The sequence below is a fragment of the Prunus dulcis genome, chromosome 6, assembly GCF_902201215.1.
Source record: "Prunus dulcis chromosome 6, ALMONDv2, whole genome shotgun sequence".
Classification (NCBI taxonomy): Eukaryota; Viridiplantae; Streptophyta; class Magnoliopsida; order Rosales; family Rosaceae; genus Prunus; species Prunus dulcis.
Window position 1 is genome coordinate 10,687,721 of NC_047655.1, and position 20,716 is coordinate 10,708,436.

General features: G+C 39.6%; 6 protein-coding genes across 6 annotated transcripts; 5 read left to right on the top strand and 1 right to left on the bottom strand.

The window, feature by feature from the left end:
• The first annotated feature begins 2,025 nt into the window (after positions 1 to 2,025).
• Positions 2,026 to 2,655, top strand: LOC117632746 (putative germin-like protein 9-2). The gene has a single exon (XM_034366309.1). The coding sequence runs from the start codon at positions 2,026 to 2,028 to the stop codon at positions 2,653 to 2,655; it is 630 nt and encodes a 209-aa protein (XP_034222200.1).
• Positions 2,656 to 4,188: 1,533 nt separating this feature from the next.
• LOC117632745 (putative germin-like protein 9-2) lies at positions 4,189 to 4,818 on the top strand. Its single transcript, XM_034366308.1, has one exon. It carries the CDS (start codon positions 4,189 to 4,191, stop codon positions 4,816 to 4,818), a length of 630 nt encoding a protein of 209 aa, XP_034222199.1.
• A 1,930-nt stretch (positions 4,819 to 6,748) lies between these two features.
• LOC117632718 (putative germin-like protein 9-2) lies at positions 6,749 to 7,556 on the top strand. Its single transcript, XM_034366274.1, has one exon. It carries the CDS (start codon positions 6,894 to 6,896, stop codon positions 7,518 to 7,520), a length of 627 nt encoding a protein of 208 aa, XP_034222165.1. The 5' UTR covers positions 6,749 to 6,893; the 3' UTR covers positions 7,521 to 7,556.
• Positions 7,557 to 9,076: 1,520 nt separating this feature from the next.
• Positions 9,077 to 9,703, top strand: LOC117632751 (putative germin-like protein 9-2). Its single transcript, XM_034366315.1, has one exon. It carries the CDS (start codon positions 9,077 to 9,079, stop codon positions 9,701 to 9,703), a length of 627 nt encoding a protein of 208 aa, XP_034222206.1.
• Positions 9,704 to 10,942: 1,239 nt separating this feature from the next.
• Positions 10,943 to 11,569, top strand: LOC117632706 (germin-like protein 9-3). The gene has a single exon (XM_034366257.1). The coding sequence runs from the start codon at positions 10,943 to 10,945 to the stop codon at positions 11,567 to 11,569; it is 627 nt and encodes a 208-aa protein (XP_034222148.1).
• Positions 11,570 to 11,811: 242 nt separating this feature from the next.
• On the bottom strand, positions 11,812 to 14,414 carry LOC117631670 (40S ribosomal protein S14). The gene is made up of 6 exons (XM_034364947.1): positions 14,276 to 14,414; positions 13,531 to 13,653; positions 13,389 to 13,434; positions 12,648 to 12,733; positions 12,373 to 12,502; positions 11,812 to 12,109 (listed from the first exon to the last, which is right to left on the bottom strand). The coding sequence occupies exons 1-6, from the start codon at positions 14,276 to 14,278 to the stop codon at positions 12,042 to 12,044; spliced, it is 456 nt and encodes a 151-aa protein (XP_034220838.1). The 5' UTR covers positions 14,279 to 14,414; the 3' UTR covers positions 11,812 to 12,041.
• Between the last annotated feature and the right edge of the window lie 6,302 nt (positions 14,415 to 20,716).

A 20,716-nucleotide genomic window follows, 5' to 3' on the forward strand; every position in this document is an offset into this window, starting at 1 on the left:
GGTGGGTGAGTTAGGTAGTCAAAATATTCGAGGTGGGTGTGAAGATATATGGATTGAATGATGCTTATGTAATTGGCAGTGTATGACATTAATTTTGTAATATATTGTAATGTGATTTCTTCACTTTCATTATACAGGTTTTGGCCACAAAACAATCAGTGCAAAAAATACTGGATCCAGATTACATCATTATATTCTGCATAAAAAACGACGTCTGTTCAAATAAAACACGACGTTATGGTTAACCATTTATTCAGCATATTTACCGACGTCTTAAAGCAACGTAACAATGAAGAACCACGACGCTATTGTGAAGCAATTATTCAGGATATCACGTCGGGGAAGGATTAAGAACCGCCATGTAATTCAAAATAACACGACTCCAATCCCATAATACCGACGTCTAAAAAATGGGATAAATTATCTAAACATTAATTTGGAACCGACGTTGTTTAATAAATGCGTCGTAAATAATGACGTTGTTTAGAAGTTCAACGTCGTCTACATTAATAAGTACGTCGTGAGTAATGAATACATATAAATACAACGTCGACTATATAAATGCCACCGACGTTGTTTCGCATTTCAACGTCAACTATATAAATACATACGTCGTAAATAATGACACTGACAACTATTTCCACGTCATCTTTTTTAGAAAAATCGAAGTGGAAAATTTATTTCACGACGGTTGTTTGTAAATAAGAGACGTAGTAGATTTCAATAACGTCGTCTTCTCATGTATTTAAAGATGTCATATTTTTTCTTGTCGTGAAAATTATATTTAACGGCGTAGTGTTTTAGTTATCGTCGTTGTATGTCTATCTTGCGGCCTTGTTCTTTTAATATGTGTCATATTTTTCCTTTTTAACGACGGTGATTTGTTTGTGTTGGTCGTCTATTCTCATCCTCGACTATTTTTTAAAACTTATGCAGACTAAACACGTCTGTTTTTATTTGTTTTCGACGTTGTTTTATTTAACAACGTCTAATATTTATCGTCGTTGTTTGTTTCTGAAAATAGGACGTATAAATTTTGTAATACGACTTTCATATATTCGTAACCGACGTTGTTTAGTTTTTTCAACGTCTTCTCTGTAAATACATACGTCGTAAATAATGACACTGACAACTATTTCCACGTCATCTTTTATAGAAAAATCGAAGTGGAAAATGTATTTTACGACGGCTGTTTTTATATAGGCGACGTAGTAGGAATCAATAACGCCGTCTTCTAATGTATTTAAAGACGTCATATTTTTTGTTGTCGTGAAAATGATATTTAACGGCATCTTATTTTAATTTTCGTCGTTGTATGTCTATCTTGCGGCCTTGTTCTGTTAATATGTGTCATATTTTTCCTTTTTAACGACGGTTTTTTTAGAGAGTTGGTCGTTATTCTCATCCTCGACTGCTTTTTTAGATCTTTTTGCAGTACAAAGACGTCGTTTTGTATTTGTTGATGACGTTGTATATTTTAACAACGACGGTGATTTAGCGTCGTGGTTTATGAGGGAAAAGATGACGGTGGATTCCACGACCATTGAAAAACCGAATACACGACGGTGATTTACCGTCGTCTTTTTGCTTTTTTGTAGTAGTGTACATATTTTATGTACCTGCAGCTGTACCATGTTCTGATTACTAGAACTTAGGCACATGCAGATAGTCTATATAACTAAGCAATGTAAAAATCTGTGTAATTGTCTAATTAAGTTCAATGTATTTTATGTATAAAAGTGAATCTAACATCGCAGGAGAAGTAACAAAGAAAAATAACAAACAACAACTGTAACACTGGAACTACAACAAGAAAGCAAAGCATTATTGTTTTCATCTCCAATTGACATCATAGGCCTGCAGCAAGATTATATTCATTTCCCATTTGCCTTTCGCTTAGATTTGACTTGAACCCCACTCTATAAATCCTATCCTTGTAGAAGCCTATGTACCTCATCAACCTATACCGAATATCTAGCAACAGTTTCATATCACATTTCTGAAAAAGTAATCAAGTCCTCAACCATGGCCTCAAGGACTTCATCCCTTAAATTCTTCTCACTACTAATCTGTTCGATTGCCATTGTTCAGATGGCGACCGCTGGAGACCCGGACATTATTACTGACTTCATTGCTCCTCCAAATGGAACAGTAGATGGAAACTTCTTCACATACACTGGCTTTCGTGTTCTTGTTGGAGGAGGCCCTCCTCCCACAGCTTTCAAGGTATTGAAGGCAACCTTGGCTGAGTTCCCTTCTCTTAATGGGCAAAGTGTTTCTTATGCCGTCCTTCAATTCCCATCCGGCACTACTAACCCACCGCACACTCATCCTCGCTCTGCTGAGCTCCTTTTCCTTCTTGGTGGTAGGCTTGAAGTCGGTTTTGTTGACACGAAAAACAACCTCTTTACCCAGACTCTGCAAGCAGGTGATCTGTTTGTGTTTCCTAAGGGACTTGCCCATTTCCAGTACAATGCTGATTCACAAAACCCAGCTCTAGCAATTTCAGCCTTTGGAAGTGCAAATGCAGGAACAGTATCAATCCCCAGCACTTTGTTCGCCACTGGCATTGACGACAATGTCCTGGCTATCTCCTTCAAGACTGATGTATCCACCATTCAAAAGCTCAAGGCTGGTCTTGCTGCCAAGCCATGAGGATATAATTGCAATCCATTAACCAGTAATTTAATATGTTTGTTCTTCAGGTTTTTCCTTTGTCTGTCAAACAAAAAAAATGGTTTGAATAATTACCCTTAATGTGTCAAAAAGGGTATGCCATCAACCTTTATTACATTTTTCATTGTTTGTCTCAATTCATTTGTTGTCAAGCCATATATAATAAGACTTTCCTTTGATTGTATCATGGTAGTTAATTGGGTTACAAAAGAGCCTCACTTTCTTTTCTATTGTGGGACATCTCAATTTTTATTTATACAATCATCTGGAATTTGGCACTACATTCTGATGTAAAAAGGAAAAATGGGGGGCCAACGAGGTCTAGCCCAGTGGCAAATGTCTTGACTTGCAGACCAGAGAGGTCTCAAGTTCAAATCCCCATGGCATCTTGGCAAACCATTCAGCCAATGGCAAGCATCAGCAACACAGTTGGCTTCACAAAACATGAGAGAAATGGCTTCTCTACTGAATTTGGGCAGGCCATGGTTAATTAAGTTGGGAGAGTAGTTAAGTCTTTATTGCACACAAGGAGAAATTAGGAAGTCATGCAGTTTTTCTTGCCCTGCAATTTACACTCAACACTACTATTGGAGTTGGAGTTTGGCATTCATTTTTGTAGCAAAAATCTTTCGGCAACGAGACAATAAGAAAAGGATAAAACGACTAGCACCATCAATGAAGTCATGAAGAATGTAAAAATGTCAGTTGGGAAACTAGACAAAAAAAAGAAAAAAGTGACTGGTTCCACTAGTAATGCTGATATCATCGATGCCTTTTATGGTAAAATCACATACTTGATATTAGTGTTGATCATAAATTAGCAGTGTGCTAGATCTTTACTTAGTATGTGACATCCCCGTGATCCATTGTAAAATTTGATACACGTGTGACGCACTAAGCAGTGGTTCCACTGCCCATATATGAGGGCCATTATTTATTTTTGTTCTGCATTTTGTAAGAACAACGAGAAACAATAAGTAAAGGCTAATTTTGATCTATACAAGCTCCGGCTCTATAGTTTGGCCATAAGACAAATTTCAAGTTACGCTGGAGCTGACACTGTACCTTTTATTGTTGCCAAGAACAGGAATATATCCTTTGCTGTCGAAAATTAATTATAGTCAGCAATGAATGTTGTGAATCCAGCCTATATTGCTCGACAGAATAGATGAACATCCAAAAAGGGTCAAAGAATATACTTTATTATGTTTCATTTTAATACCAACTGTTGGAGACCATAAGCAAAAGTTGTAATATTCTTGGTATATATCTTTTCCAGGAAAAACTACAAATGAACAACTGTAAAACTGCAGCTACAGCAAGGTTATCATTGTAATCTTCATCTCCAGTTAACATCAGAAAGGCCTGCAGCAACAATATATTCCAACACCAATGTTTTTCCCTTGGGTTTCATACAATCTGCACCCCATAAATAGCTTAGTTGGTGAAGCCCTAAAATCCCATCCAACTACCTAACACCATAGCGATACCGAATCACATTTCTTCCCAACCATGGCCTCAAGAACTTCCACCCTCAAATTGTTGTCACTACTAATCTGTTCGATTGCCATTGTTCAGATGGCGACTGCTGGAGACCCGGACATAATTACTGACTTCATTGCTCCTCCAAATGGAACAGTAGATGGAAACTTCTTCACATACACTGGCTTTCGTGTTCTTGTTGGAGGAGGCCCTCCTCCCACAGCTTTCAAGGTATTGAAGGCAACCTTGGCTGAGTTCCCTTCTCTTAATGGGCAAAGTGTTTCTTATGCCGTCCTTCAATTCCCATCCGGCACTACTAACCCACCGCACACTCATCCTCGCTCTGCTGAGCTCCTTTTCCTTGTTGGTGGTACGCTTGAAGTCGGTTTTGTTGACACGAAAAACAACCTCTTTACCCAGACTCTGCAAGCAGGTGATTTGTTTGTGTTTCCTAAGGGACTTGCCCACTTCCAGTTCAATGCTGATTCACAAAACCCGGCTCTAGCAATTTCAGCCTTTGGAAGTGCAAATGCAGGAACAGTATCAATCCCCAGCACTTTGTTCGCCACCGGCATTGACGACAATGTCTTGGCTATCTCCTTCAAGACTGATGTAGCCACCATTCAAAAGCTCAAGGCTGGTCTTGCTGCCAAGCCATGAGGATATAATTGCTATCCATTAACCAGTAATTTAATATGTTGGTGCTTCAGGTTTTTCCTTTGTTTGTTAAACAACAAAATGGTTTGAATAATTACCCTTAATGTGTCAAAAGGGTATGCCATCAACCTTTATTACATTTTTCATTGTTGTCAAGCTATATATAATAAGACTCTCCTTTGGTTGTATCATGGTAGTTAATTGGGGTACAAAAGAGCCTCACTTTCTTTTCTATTGTGAGACGTCTCAATTTTTATTTATATAATCATCTGGAATTTGGCACTACGTACATTCTGATGTAAAAAGGAAAAATGGGGGTCAACGGGTCTAGCCTAGTGGTAAAATGTCTTGACTTGCAAATCAGAGGTCTCAAGTTCGAACCCCATGGCAGCTTGGTTGTTTTTTGTGTCCCTTATAGTTTAAACTATCACTTGTACAAAAAAAAACAGAGATATTTAGTCATATAACCCATTCTTAGCACTAATGATATGGATAAACCCTACACTATTTAATTTATATAAATAAACCAAAAAAAAAAAATCCAAAAAATGACAACTGGCCTTATTGAATTTAATTTTTATTATTAAATTACTTTGATGCCTTATTGAGTGTTTTGAGTTTTTTTGTTGTTGTTGAGGTTTTGGGGTTTTTGGGGTTGAGCTTGTTTTAAGAAATTGATAGCAGTTTTAAGAAATTGATAGCAGTTTTATAATTTATAAGAAGTTAAAAGACTCTTTGTTATGTTGTAACTGGGTTTTGGGTGTGTTTCTAAAGTTCATTTTATATAGGATTTTTTATTTTTTAATAATTTGGGTGCTTATATTGGGTATGTGAATCTCCCCAAAAAAAAAAAAGCAAAAAAAAAAAAAATTGGGGGTAAGGGTGCGAAGGTGTAGATAAACATTAATTGTATAATGTCAATAATGAAATTAAATTGCTCCATAATTTTTTTTATAGCACTGTCTAATAGTTTCTTTACAAAAAATAATTTGGAGACAGAGTTTCAGACATCAAACAAGAGTCTATTAGCATGAAGACAAACCATTCAGCCAATGACAAGCATCAGCAACAAAGTTAGCTTCACAAAACATGAGGGAAATGGCTTCTCTACTGAATTGGGGCAGGCCATGGTTAATTAAGTTGGGAGTAGGGAGAAATTAGGAACTCATGCAGCTTTTCTTGCCCTGCAATTTACACTTAACACTACTATTGGAGTTGGAGTTTGTCATTCATTTTCGTATCAAACTTTTTTCGGCAATGAGACAATAAGAAAAGGATGAAACGACTAGCACCAGCAATGAAGTGAAGAATGTAAAAATGTCAGGTGGGAAAATTGACAAAAAAGAGAGAAGGTGATTGGTTAGTACTATTGATATCACCGAGGTCTTTCGTGATAAAACCACACACTTGATATTGGTGTTGGATGAATTAGCAGTGTGCTAGATCTTTACTCAGTATGTGACATCCACGTGACCCATTGTAAAATTTGATACACGTGTGGCGCAGTAAACAGTGGTTCCACTGCTAATACATGAGTGCCATTGCGCATTTTTGTTCTGCATTTTGTAATTAAGAACAACGAGAAGACAATAAGAAACGGCTAATTTTGATCTATATACAAGCTCCCGCTCTATAGTTTGGCCATAAGACAAATTTCAAGTTACGCTGGAGCTGACATTGTACCTTTTATTGTTGCCAATAACAGGAATATATCCTTTGCTCTCGAAAGAATAGATGAACATCCAAAAAGGGTCAAAGAATATACTTTATTATATTTCATTTTAATACCAACTGTTGGAGAACATAAGCAAAAGTTGTAATATTCTTCGTATATATCTTTTCCAAGAAAAACTACAAATTAACAACTGTAAAACTGCAGCTATAGCAAGGTTATCATTGTAATCTTCATCTCCAGTTAACATCAGAAAGGCCTGCAGCAACAATATATTCCAACACCAATGTTTTTCCCTTGGGTTTCATACAATCTGCACTCCATAAATAGCGCAGTTGGTGAAGCCCTAAAATCCCATCCAACTACATAACACCATAGCGATATCGAATCACATTTCTTCCCAACCATGGCCTCAAGAACTTCCACCCTCAAATTCTTCTCACTACTAATCTGTTCGATTGCCATTGTTCAGATGGCGACTGCTGGAGACCCGGACATAATTACTGACTTCATTGCTCCTCCAAATGGAACAGTAGATGGAAACTTCTTCACTTACACCGGCTTTCGTGTTCTTGTTGGAGGCGGCCCTCCAACTGCCTTCAAGGTATTGAAGGCAACCTTGGCTGAGTTCCCTGCTCTTGATGGGCAGAGTGTTTCATATGCTGTCCTCGAATTCCCATCTGGCACTACTAATCCACCACACACTCATCCTCGATCTGCTGAGCTCCTTTTCCTCATTGATGGTACCCTTGAAGTTGGTTTCATTGATACAAAAAACAACCTTTTTACACAAACTCTTCAAGCAGGTGATTTGTTTGTGTTTCCCAAGGGACTTGTGCACTTCCAGTACAATGCTGATGCAGAAAACCCAGCTCTAGCAGTTTCTGCCTTTGGAAGTGCAAATGCAGGCACTGTATCACTCCCCAACACTCTCTTCACCACCGGCATCGATGACAATGTCTTGGCTATCTCCTTCAAGACTGATGTAGCCACCATTCAAAAGCTCAAGGCCGGTCTTGCTCCCAAGCCATGAGGAAAAAATCATAACCAGTAGTTTAATGTCTTCAGATTTCTGTTATCTTATTTGCTTTTAATAATTATCCATAATGTGTTGAAAGGGTATCCCACAACCTGTTTACATTGTTTGTCACAATTCATCTTGTCAATTATTTATATTATCAGAATTTTCTCTAGTTGTGGTTAATTTCAGAACAAATGTGGGCAAGGAGGAGATTATTATGACAAATTCTTACATACAGCATGTGTATAGCACCACTCTCACTTTCATGGGTAATATTTTGGTGTGATAGTCACACTACCACATGGTGTTACCAACTTACTCATATTAAATTTTAATGCGTTTGATTGTTAATTAATAACATACCCTAAGTTGATGAACGAACGATAACTTGCGCCTTAAGTAACCTTACTCCCAATTAAACTATTGTGCTCTGAGTGAGGAACTTACTCAAATTGGTTCTTTTATATGCCTTGAATGATAAATGACTTCATAATTTATAGTTTGAATCAAATAAAAAAAAAAAAAAAAGCAAAGCAAGATAACAAGATTGAATTAACTTCACACACAATCCAGTTCGAATCACTATTATAAAGATAATAACAAGAAGTCTCATTATGGAAAAGCTAAATAGCATAAAAATAAAGCAAAGCAAAGGTAAATAAGGAATATTAAAAGATTACTCGGGCCGAAGAGTAATTTGGACCCACTGATTATAGCATGAAAACAAGAATTGCAATACGAATTGATCGTCAATCATACCAACAAAAGGGTATGGCAGAGCAATCTTCAAAAGTAATGGTGGCAGAAGTTGTCAATCGAAATTCCCAGGAATTCCTATTGAAATCTGTTTTGAATCGGTATTGGGGCCAATGTGATCAGTTGTTATCAGTTGTGATAATTGTAGCGAGGACTCTTCTATTTTCTTCTCAGATTGATTACAATTTACAATTACATCATCGTCATCTTCTACCCTAATTTGAGTAGGAATCCAATTCCTTGGCAGTTAAGATTGCTTGGACATAATTCGGGCTCATCACCTCACTCATGCACAAATATGGGCAAAAGTGCAAATTTTGCCGTTTTAGCTCCTGAACTATAATGCTTTTCAAACTTAACCCCGTGATTATTTTTTCAATTAATTTAGCACTCGAACTCCTGTCAATCTTGCACCTACCGTTAAATTTGAGGCTATTTCATTCAATTTGCCGTTAAAAAAGTCAAGTGAGGTGCACACGCTTTGTATTTTGAGGGCAATCTGGTCCTGCTATACGCACGCGTCTCCTTTGTAAAACGGCTGTAAAACGGCTGTAAAACGGCTGTTAAATATATAAGCAAAAGTTGGAAAACTGCGACCCCAACAAGAAAGTAATTGTAGTTTTCATTTCCAGTTAAACATCAGATAGAGGCCTGCACCAATAATATATTCCAACATCAATGTCTTTCCTTTAGATTTGACAATCCCCACCCTATAAATAGCGCCCTTGTAGAAGCCAAACATCTCATCCAACTACCAAGCATCCTACCATACCAATATCACATTCCTACAAACTACTTCTTGTTCTCAAACCATGGCCTCAAGAACTTCCACCCTAAAGTTCTTCTCACTACTAATTTCTTCATTTGCCTTTTTTCAAATGGCAATGGCAGGAGACCCGGACATTCTTACTGACTTCGTAGTTCCTCAAAATGGAACAGTAGATGGAAACTTCTTCACATACACTGGCTTTCGTGTTCTTGTTGGAGGTGCTCCTCCCACAGCCTTCAAGGTATTGAAGGCAAGCTTGGCAGAGTTCCCTGCTCTTAATGGGCAGAGGGTTTCCTACGCTGTCCTTCAATTCCCTTCTGGCACAACCAACCCCCCACACACTCATCCGCGCTCGGCTGAGCTGCTTTTCCTTATTCAGGGTTCCCTTCAAGTGGGCTTTGTTGACACCAAAAACAACCTCTTTACGCAGACGCTTCAGGTGGGTGATCTGTTTGTGTTTCCCAAGGGACTTGTGCACTTTCAGTACAATGCTGATTCACAAAAGCCAGCTCTAGCAATTTCTGCCTTTGGAAGTGCAAATGCTGGACTTGTATCCATTCCCAGCACCTTGTTCACCACCGGTATTGACGACAATGTCTTGGCCATATCCTTCAAGACTGATGTAGCCACCATCCAAAAGCTCAAGGCTGGTCTTGCTCCCAAGCCATGAGGATAGATTTGATAGCCAGTCCAGCAGCTTAATGCTTCGTTCTTCGTTCTTTTGTTCTATTATCATTCATTTTGTTTTTCAACTCCGTTTTAATAATTACCGCTGTTGAAAGGGTATTTCATGTAGGTGTATTATATTTATATTGTTTTGTCACAATTCATTTATTGTCAACCATGTAATCACACTTCCACTAATGGTGGTTTATTTTGAGAAGAAAAACCTCACTTTCTTTTGGAATGTTGACTCTGGATTATAAAGAGTCATTTGGATTTTGGCACATAAAACTTGGATAATGCAATCTAAGAAACTTTCTAGGACACTATGGTGAAGTTAATTAGCTAGGCTTGAGTTGATTTTACTTTGACTTTTCAAATAGTTTATACATTGACAATGCATCAAATCCCACCTCTGGTTGACTCAAAATTGGCTTGATATCATTTGGAAGCTGCATTCTCATAACCTTTCATATGGTGATCAACTTGTGATTATGGTGCTACTTTTTTTATGGTCTATACCTGTGCATGGTAATGCAATGATGCCTACAGCTCCTCGGTCTCATGAAAAATCAAATTGATAAAGGTCCCAGGATGAACAAGCCGAAGGCTGCATACGTCTCTATTTTTGAGAGTATCCCACACCAGAGATGGAATTCTTGCTCATTAATGGTTTAAACTTGAAACATGTTGGGAGAAACAAGGGAGCTTAACGATATCTTGCCAATCAGCAATTAATAGTCATGGAACTTAAATATTACAAAGACAGATTATGTTGTGTTGTTTTACTCCATTCTATATTTCTAATTAGCTATATAAAATGTTTAATTCAGAAGTTTCGGTGGAGGTCTTAACTTGTTTGTCTTCAAGACTTTTGTCTGGCTCTTTAGTTTTTAATGTTAAAGGTAAAATCTCTTAGAAATAACTTGATCGAGCCTTGGTTATCAAATTCCAGCTTATAATTTGGTTTTAGTATTTTGTGGCGATGTATATGAGTAAATGTTCTTATGCTTTTTTGGTATGACATTTTCCAGGAAATGACAAACAAACAACTGTAGAACAACTACAAGAAGAAACATTGTAATCTTCATCTGCATTTACATCAGATAGGCCTGCAGCAAGAATACAAAAAATCTATTTACCTTGTCCATAAATAGTGCCCTTAAAGACCCGCGAACATCTCAAGCATTATAGCCATAGTGCAATATCATAGCATACTTCACAGATTAATCAAGTTTTTCCAACCATGGCCTCAAGAACTTCCAGCCTCAAATTCTTCTCACTACTGTTTGCTTCATTTGCCACTGTTCAAATGGCAACGGCCGGAGACCCGGACATTATTTCTGATTTCCTACTGCCTGCAAATGGAACAGTAGATGCAAACTTCTTCACATACACCGGCTTTCGTGTTCTTGTTGGAGGCGGCCCTCCCACAACCTTCAAGGTATTGAAGGCAACCTTGGCTGAGTTCCCTGCTCTTGATGGACAGAGTGTTTCCTGTGCCGTTCTCGAATTCCCATCTGGCACTACTAACCCACCACACACTCATCCTCGTTCCGCTGAGCTCCTTTTCCTTGTTGATGGTACCCTTGAAGTGGGTTTCATTGACACAAAAAACAACCTCTTTACACAGACTCTTCAATCAGGTGATCTGTTTGTGTTCCCCAAGGGACTTGTGCACTTCCAGTACAATGCTGATGCACAAAACCCAGCACTAGCAATTTCTGCTTTTGGAAGTGCAAATGCAGGAACTGTATCACTCCCCAACACTCTGTTTACCACCGGGATCGATGACAATGTCTTGGCTATTTCTTTTAAGACTGATGTAGCCACCATTCAAAAGCTCAAGGCTGGTCTTGCTGCCAAGTCATGAGAATGGTGAACGTATTTGTTCTAGCATTTTTATTTCGTTCTTGCGTTTTTGTTTTACTTACTAATTTGCTTTGAATAATTGCCCTTGTAATGTTGGAAGGGGTTTTCATCAACCTGTATTACAATGTGTCTTTATTTATTGTCAACTTCATTATTACACTCTTTTCTACTTACTAAAATCCTCAATTTATTTAAATTGTTAGGATAAATACATCAAATTGGACATCAACCATAACTACACTATAAAACAAACTAGAAAGAATACCTTCATAATTAATGTAAATCATTCCCTCAAAAAAAAAAAAAATCTTAATGTAAAGCATAGTCAGCAAGGCCAATTCCAAATACTACAAAATGTTCCAGTTCTTCAAAGCTAACACCTCTAAGAACTACATCAACACACCTATAAGAACTACATCAAACTTCCAAAATTGAAGACGGAAAGATCGGAAGTGAAATATCTCCAAGCCAGCTTACAATCTTCTACCTCTTCTACCACCCTTTCTTCGGGTGCTGTCAGTTGGGATTGGAGTCACATCCTCTGGGAAACAGAAAGAGTGTACGATTCAAGACCACCAGCCCAAAAAAAAAAAAAAAAAGGCTTTAAAAATGATCTCATTGTAGGTTCCATTGATAAATTACTGTATTTGACTACAAAAATTTCCACCAAGTCACCCAGTGTAGAAGTGTGACGAGGATAGGAATGATGACAACTTCAGAAATTGCATTCCTTTGATATTGTTTCACGCATAGTGATCTGAAAATTTTTTTTTTAAAAAAAAAAAGAAAAAAAAAAAGGCTTACCAATGCGGCCAATTCTCATTCCTGAACGAGCAAGAGCCCGTAGTGCAGACTGAGCACCAGGACCAGGTGTCTTGGTTTTGTTGCCGCCAGTGGCACGGAGCTTAATATGAAGAGCAGTAATTCCTAGTTCCTGTTCAGCATTGAAAGTAAAATTCATCATACAGAACAAACATTGAGATATACATCATTTGGTTGCAAATCAACCACAACCTAATTAGCCAGGCAATAGTTTTCAGTTTTAATCATTAACGTATTTACTGGGATATGAGGAAGACCTTGCATCTCTGAGACACATCCTGTGCTGCAAGCATGGCCGCATATGGTGAAGACTCGTCTCTATCAGCCTTTACCTTCATACCACCTACATTTTAGCTTTTTTGTTAGAATTTGGACTTCAGATACAGCTACTGAGGTTAACATCCAACGCCAATTAATCAAAGGAAAAATGTAGATCCCCAGACAAAGTGAGAAGATTTATATAAATTAAAACTTAAAAGAAAATGACAAAAACAGCCATGTCAAATATACACATCAAACTGGAACCAGCAGAGTGAATTGCATTCCTAGTATACTCTATTGTCCAAGACCATTTGGACTAGGATAAAATACCAACTAGAACCACCTTTAGACAAAGTACACTGCAAGCCAATCATATGCTTCAGAATTTCTCAAGACTAATTTTGGCAGACAAGACTATGGAAACCAAAGTGTCTTTAGAGTGACATTGACATTTAAGTATCCAAGAAACAGTTTCACCAGTATAACTGGCGCTGAGTATGCCCCATTAGACAAGGTCCAGTCACAAGCATATGCGTTTTGAATTGGATGTTACTGGTTCTACAAACACACCACGTTTGATACTCAGATGAGTATCTAAACTTAAAGAAGACAACAAATACAAAAGAACTAAAATGTATTATGAACAGGCCAAGCAGATATACTCAAGAAAGAATAGTATGATTAGAAACTATGGAATCTTATTTAACTACAGCAATCAGAAATGATATCAAACATACCAGTAATGCGAACGAGGGTTTCTCTTCCAGACAAATCAGTCACATGCTGCAGCCATTAAAGAGAGAAATTATTCAGTCCAACTCAAAGACAATAGAGGATGGATCTGTAGTTTTAAACACAGATAAGAATACTGATACTTACAATGAAAGTATCATTAAATGATGCAAAAATGTGAGCCACACCAAATGCATGTTCTCCGTCCCGTAAAGCAGGTCCAAGGGTCACATTTTCTTCCTTTGGTTCCCTTTGCTTCCTCCTGGACGACTGCGAGAACCCGTACCCAAAGTATAAAACAGGAAAGGTTAGGATTCTTAGATCTATTTAACTCAGATTTTCTGTCAACACAAAAATATAAATCAAAGAATGTTTAGCTATATGGCTGACATGAGAACCAATTTATTTTCTTCTATAGGATAGAACTAAATAAAAAGAAACATGTTCGTCTCAAACAACCGGTCAATGGCCACTCTATTAAAGACACATATATGCAAAATGAACAATGGAATCTAAGTCCCACTATCATATAACACAAAACCAGGCAAAAGGAAATTTTTCATCCCAAAAAAATTTGATGCTTTATTTCCAGATTGATCCCAATATTACGATTTCCACTGCAAATAAGGTGTGAAACAGAACAGGCAGCCTTTTTTTTTTTTTTGATGAATTAAATATAGAACATATATATAGGTATGGACATTTCAAGGAAAACAAAACTATAATCTTCCATAGACACATGAGGAAATTGTAACAAATACTGGTTTCGTATATTTTCTCGGCATCAAACCGAGCATCACATAAACTAAAGTCTGAAGCTTTTATACAGGGAAAAATCGGTCAAAATTTACAAGAAAAAAGAGAAGGGTGGGATTAGAATCGATATGCTTACCATGGCGTCAAGCAGACGAGAGACTGAGAGACTATGCGAGCGAAAGACTGAGTATTTCGGTTCGCAAGGAGGCAAGGAGGGAGGCTCGACTAAAAAGCTCGGTTTTTATACGAGGATGAAAGGGACTCGGGGTTGAAGTGGAGGTGTCAATTTCACTGGGAGTATTTTGGTTCGATGTAATTTCAACAACACCCTGCAATTTTCATTTATTACACGGAAACCCCTGAAAGCACTTCCACTTGTGCAGGCTAGCGCGGGCAGAAGGCCCCCAGCCCTCAAAAACCAACTCCAGCAGTGAAGGCCAGCCCTGGCAAGGTGTGGGCTTCATCAGCCTAGGCTACTGCCTGGGTATTGAGAGACCAATTTAAATATCCTAAAAAATAAAAACAAAAAATTCAGAATTCTTTTATTTATAAATACATAGTCATATTCTTTACTTCTCACACCAAAACTCCATATAAATTCCTCTCCTTATATCTTATGTGAATAATATTTTTCTTTACTTGCCATGACAATAGATGGAAAAGCAAAATAAAAAAGGGTAGGGCGGTCACTATTCATATGAATAATAACAGCCCTTGCAAAAGGCTTGTTGTGTTTCCACTCATTGCCATGGCAACTCGAGGATAACCATTATTCACATGAGATATGAGGAGAGGAATGTGTATAGAGTTTTGATGTGGGAAGTGAAGAATATGGCTAGGTATTTATTTTAAAAAAATTCTGAAAATTTTGTTTTTTTTTTCAATTATTTTTATAAAATATTTCTTTGCTAACGTCATCGCTGACGTCAGCAGCCCCAACCACTAGCTCGAGCTCGTTTTAGTCTCAGAGAGACTCATCGTGCTTATTGTGCAAGTTGAACAGATGGTTAGGGTTTTTCTTGATTGTCCTATAGGAGGTGTACTCTTTAGTAAAGACTAGCACTAGCTCTCGAAAGCTCCTGATCGACCTGGAAGGTATAGTATGAAACCAATCTTGGGTTGCTCCACGCAAGGTCATTGCAAACACCTTGCACATCAGCGCATCCTCGAACTTGTAGAGAATCATGACACTTTTGAAATGCTTCAGATGGCTCTCGGGATCGGAATCCTGTTTGAATGGTGTGAAGGACAGTGTTGAGAATCGTTTTGGGGGAGCTACGTACTCGATCTCATTGGTGAATGAAGAGGAGTTTACTTGATCTACCTCATTATGCAGAGTATCCTCCATGTCTTCTCCGACCTTGAGATATCGGAGTCGGTAATTCACAAGCTACTCGACGTCCTCTACTCGCAATGCACTCGCAATGATTGTGGTTCACGTCGATTTCTCCTCTGACGTGGGCATTGCTGATTGACTTCCTCGTTGACTCTAGAGGGTTAATCTCCTCAGCTGTTCTACTTGTGTGGCGTACTAGTGGACTGAGCTTGCGAATGAATCCTCGTGGCTTATGGCCATGTACTAGCTCCAACAGAGCTGGCCGAAGAGCGTCTTTCTTCGTGTACTTCTGGAGAAGGATCTTAAGGTTGACCTCCTTGAAGGCCTAACCTCGCATCAATGCTACCTTGCGGGCCCAGGCGGGCATGAACATCGGTCCATGGACCCAACCTTTCGTGTACGTTGGTTCTTGGACCTAATATCATACGTGACAGGACCCGCCCCGAATTCCTCGATACCCAAGATGAATCCTGTGGAATTTTTGACATCACCTAGATGTCGGGTCCATTTCTAAAACTATATCTTTTTTCCCAAAAAGGAATAAGGGCATGAGACTTTGTACCGAAATTTCGGCAGAGTCTCCCCTGTAAATTGAACATTCCCCAAATTTCAACATGCACAAAATTCACAATTTAATATCCCAACAGGCACCACGCACAATATAACAATATGCAATTCACATAGACGGCCTCCGGCCTTTATATAATCCGAAGCGAAACCACTAACAAACTCTAAACAATGCCAATAATGAATTCATACAATTTATGAATGCGAACTATAATCAATATAAAATAACTTCCCAAATATCCAAAATATGAGGTTTTAACCTCCTAACACAATCACATCTCGATCTCACCCAAATTTCAGGATCAACGACGAGCTCAGAACCAATCTCAATAGAACAACATAAATAACATTTAGTCTGTGGCTGCACCTAGGCACTACCCTAGGCTGCCTACGTACCCTTACTAAGGGATCAAGCCACACGCAGTTCTTTCCACGAAGTCCCGATTCCAACCACTTACAATACCTTTATTCATCTCCCTATTAATCACATAATCTCCCCATACGCCGGAAAATCCAACGCCACGTATGGGGTCTGTCCTCACACTGAAAAATCCTACGCCACGTGGGACCTAACAATCACATAATCTCCCCATACGCCGGAACATTCAACGCCACGTATAGGGTCTGTCAGCATGCTGGAAAATCCTACCCCACGTGTGACCTAACAATCATAAAATCTCCCCATACGCCGAAACATCCAACGCCAAGTATGAGGTCTGTCTCAACTCTAGAAAATCTTATGCCACGTGAAAATAATAAATTAAACATCTTTATATATTTATAATATATATATATATATATATATTAATTTTCAATATTGCATAAACCTCAACCATAATATAGCATCCCATAATCCCCCGATTTAAAATAATAAATTAATATCCTAATTCCACATAATCAACATAACTTAACAACGCTCAAGATCTGTCACTAGGTCATTATAATCATCCTAGGAAAGTAAAACTACCTCGAAAGACTTATGGTCAACTAAGGGTCAAAGTACCCAAACTTAGTTAAATGGGTCCACGGGGCCCACGACCTCCGTATTACTATCTGAAAGTCCCTATGGTTTCCACAGGGTTTAGGATACACGTCCTACAAGTTTGGTCCGGATCGAACGGTCGGATCGCTCACGATTGCACGATTGGACGGTTACTATGAACCTAGCCCTAGGGTTGACATTTACGGAGTATCCAGGACTCTGTCTTATAATCCGTCAAATCCTACACGATCCTAAGGATGTCTAGCTTATCATATTTTAAATTTAAGACTATCCAACGGTTCAAACCTATCTAACCCAGATAACGCACAATATGCGATATCTGTTCGAGACTCAAATTGAATCCAAATTAAAATCCGAGCACACCTACGCGCTCGAGACAACAAGGGGATCTCATCGGGACACAATGCCCCTTTTTTTTTAGTGCCCACTCGCCATCACACGAGTCGACAGCGTGTGGGTGTCCAAAGCGATTATGCATCGCCGGAAAATCTCAAAATCATAGGCTACCCTCCCGGTTATAGGTCTTACTCGACGAGTGGAGCATTTTATTAAACTACGAGGAGGTCCAATTTGGACGACAACCGGCTGGAATTTCACTTTGAAATCCAGCCAAAATCTAGGTTTCAAAATCAAGATCCTAGACGAAAAATCAATCCAATCATATCCAATAGGCAGCTAGAGCTCGGAAAATATGTGAGGAACCATACCTACTTCACCGGGATTGAGCGGCGGAGGCGGAGGCGCAATGATGGGAAAAACCTGATTCAAACCAGTCGAAACCGTGGCCGAAATTTGGGGTTTTCGGGATTTTGGGTGCGGCGTGACCGGGACGTCGAGCCGGTTCAAACGTGACCGGTCTCATGTCCGGCCGTGGTCGGCGGGAAGGCCATGAATCGAAGAGAGAGAGAGAGAGAGAGAGAGAGAGAGAGAGAGAGAGAGAGAGAGAGAGAGAGAGAGAGAAATTCGATTTTATGAACCCTTTCCGTAATATTTACGATTGTGCCACTGAGGGTATTTTGATCATATCTTTTTCGTTACAACTCTGATTCGAGCCCACTACGTGTCTACAGACTCATCTCGCCGTTCTCTTCGCAACGGTACAATCGAAATTCCCAAATTCTTTCCTGGTCAAAAAGTCAAGTTTAAACCTAATAAAATATTCTAGGGGCAAAAATGGTCTTTTATCTGAATAAAATAATATTTACCAATTTATTTAGGACTGGGTCGTTACAGTACGGAAGCTCGACTACTTTGACTGGAGCTTGTGAATGCTTATGACATGCTAGCATGCTGGGTAACATGCTCATGTCCTCCTTCTTGCTTGCTGATACCTACTCGGCCTGCTGGTTCCTACTCGACCTGCTTGGGACCTCTCAACCTGCCTGCCAATGCGTCAGTCCATCCTTCTCTCTTCGCCATAGGATCCAGGGCCAAGGTCTTTAACCAAATTGGTCTGTCTAAGGAACAATCCAACCAAATTGTTTTGGTCGTCTACTCTTTGAGCCAGCTAGTCGACTTTAAGGCTGAGGTCTGCTTAACTGCTTTGATCTATATGAGAGAATTGTGTGGAGCCCAATTGCACGCGGGCTAGTTTCGTTGGAGGTGTACGCATGAGAGAATGTTAAGCACAACGAAAAAGGATGGAATAGATGTACTTGTTCCAAGATTGGGCCGTAGTCGATGGCGATTTCATGATGGGAGGTTCCACCATGTGTCGCAGTAGAGCCATGATGGTAGACCTCGGATCTAGGCGTGAAACTGAAAGGGTGGTGGCTGCTAGACCCGGCAATTTGTCCGTGCGGCTGCATGGTGATGCTAGGCTCGGAACCGTGAAGAGGCACGGTGGCATGTGCCTGAAGAGTGCTCTCGGCCATGAGGCCGAGATGAGGAGTAGCAGTAGCGCCCAAGGCCTTGACAACAGCCACAGTGCTGGGATTTTGGGTCGTGGCCTCGGTAGCAGAAAGTGTAACATCCCATATTGACCAACGGAGATGGGGTGATGTGCCTTATATATACATGCCCACCTCCATCTAGCACGAGGCCTTTTGGGAGCTCACTAGCTTCGGAGTCATGGGAATTCTGAAGTTAGTGACCCATTGGAAGTTGCTCGTGAGTTCCTAGAAACAAAACCGTGAAGGCAGAGAGAAGGGCCCAAAGTGTACAATATCGTGCTACGATAGAGTCGATCCCGGGATGTGACGATTTGGTATCAAAGCCACTCTGTCATGTGGTGCAAGTGCGCCGACGAGGACTTCAGGCCCCTAAAGGGGGTGGATTGTAACATCCCACATTGATCAATGGAGATGAGGTAATGCCCACCTCCATCTAGCATGAGGCCTTTTGGGAGCTCACTGGCTTTGGAGTCATAGGAACTCCGAAGTTAAGCGATTTTAGGCTAGAGCAATCCCAGGATGGGTGACCCACTGGGAAGTTGCTCGTGAGTTCCCAGAAACAAAATCATGAGGGTAGAGAGGGGGGCCAAAATGGACAATATCGTGCTACGGCGGAGCCGATCTCGGGATGTGACAAAAAGTGGTGGCTCCCTCAATGCCGCGACGTCGTGGAAGCTAGAATCTGTCACAGATTGACTTGTCCCAGTAATCTTGCTTTCAACTATGGTTGTTTGGAAGGCTTCGGTTGAGTGATGAATAGGAGGAAACAAATTCCTTTGATTCGAGAGCAATGCTTTGAGTATATTTCATTATTCTCAATGAAGGTACTAAAATGTTTGAGCAAATTTTTCATGGAAGAATGTTAGCAAGAGATTCCTTACCTTTCGAGCTTCCTTCTCTCTCTTCTTCCTCGATCCCTGTGGAAAATATTGGAGTTAATAGACCACACTTGGAAGGTGTTGGCCAAAGGCCCTCCGATGCCTAAGTTAGTTAAATGGTATTGTAAAAGATGCGGAGGTAACAAAAAGGTTGGAGTTTTCTCTAGGGTACGAGAGAACTAGGTGGCTGTAGCCGTGTGTGGTGATCAGAGCTGTGACAGTGATCGGAGCCGTGAGGGGAGGGGGAGAGAGAGAGAGAGAGAGAGAGAGAGAGAGAGATTTCGACTAGGATTTAAAGTGTGAGTTTAGAATTACCTCATGCATGTGGTGTAGCCATGTATTTTTAGTGCTTTTGCTTTTTAGGGTTTGTCAAAGAATAATTCCTATATGGAAGGGAATAATTTTTTCCCTTAAATGGAGAGATTGTATCAATTAGGGATTTTGATGAGAATCAAATCTCTAATTTGTGGAGATATCCCTATTTTTGGTCTAAATAATTGGCCAATTAAATGGAGCATAATTATTAACCTAAGGAATATTTTTATTGTCCACGTGGTGCCTCATGATTGATTGCAGAAATATTTGTTCCCATAAAGGACCAAATTGAAACCACGGGGACCAAAAGTGATTTTTTTCCAAAAAATGAAAATAAATTACAAGTGATATCTAAATTACAAGGGGAGGGGGTTTCACACAAACAATGTGCAAATCATCTCGATTATTTAAACTATGTCTTGGGCAAGTCATGGGCACATAGCCCAGCTCGACAAAGCTCAAATGGCCTTGCTTGATTGCCTTGAATATGACAAGTCGCACATGGCTTCACTTAGCAAGCCTCAAATAGCCTCGCTTGGCAAGCCTCAAATAGCCTCACTTGCTTGCCTTGAATATGACAAGGCAT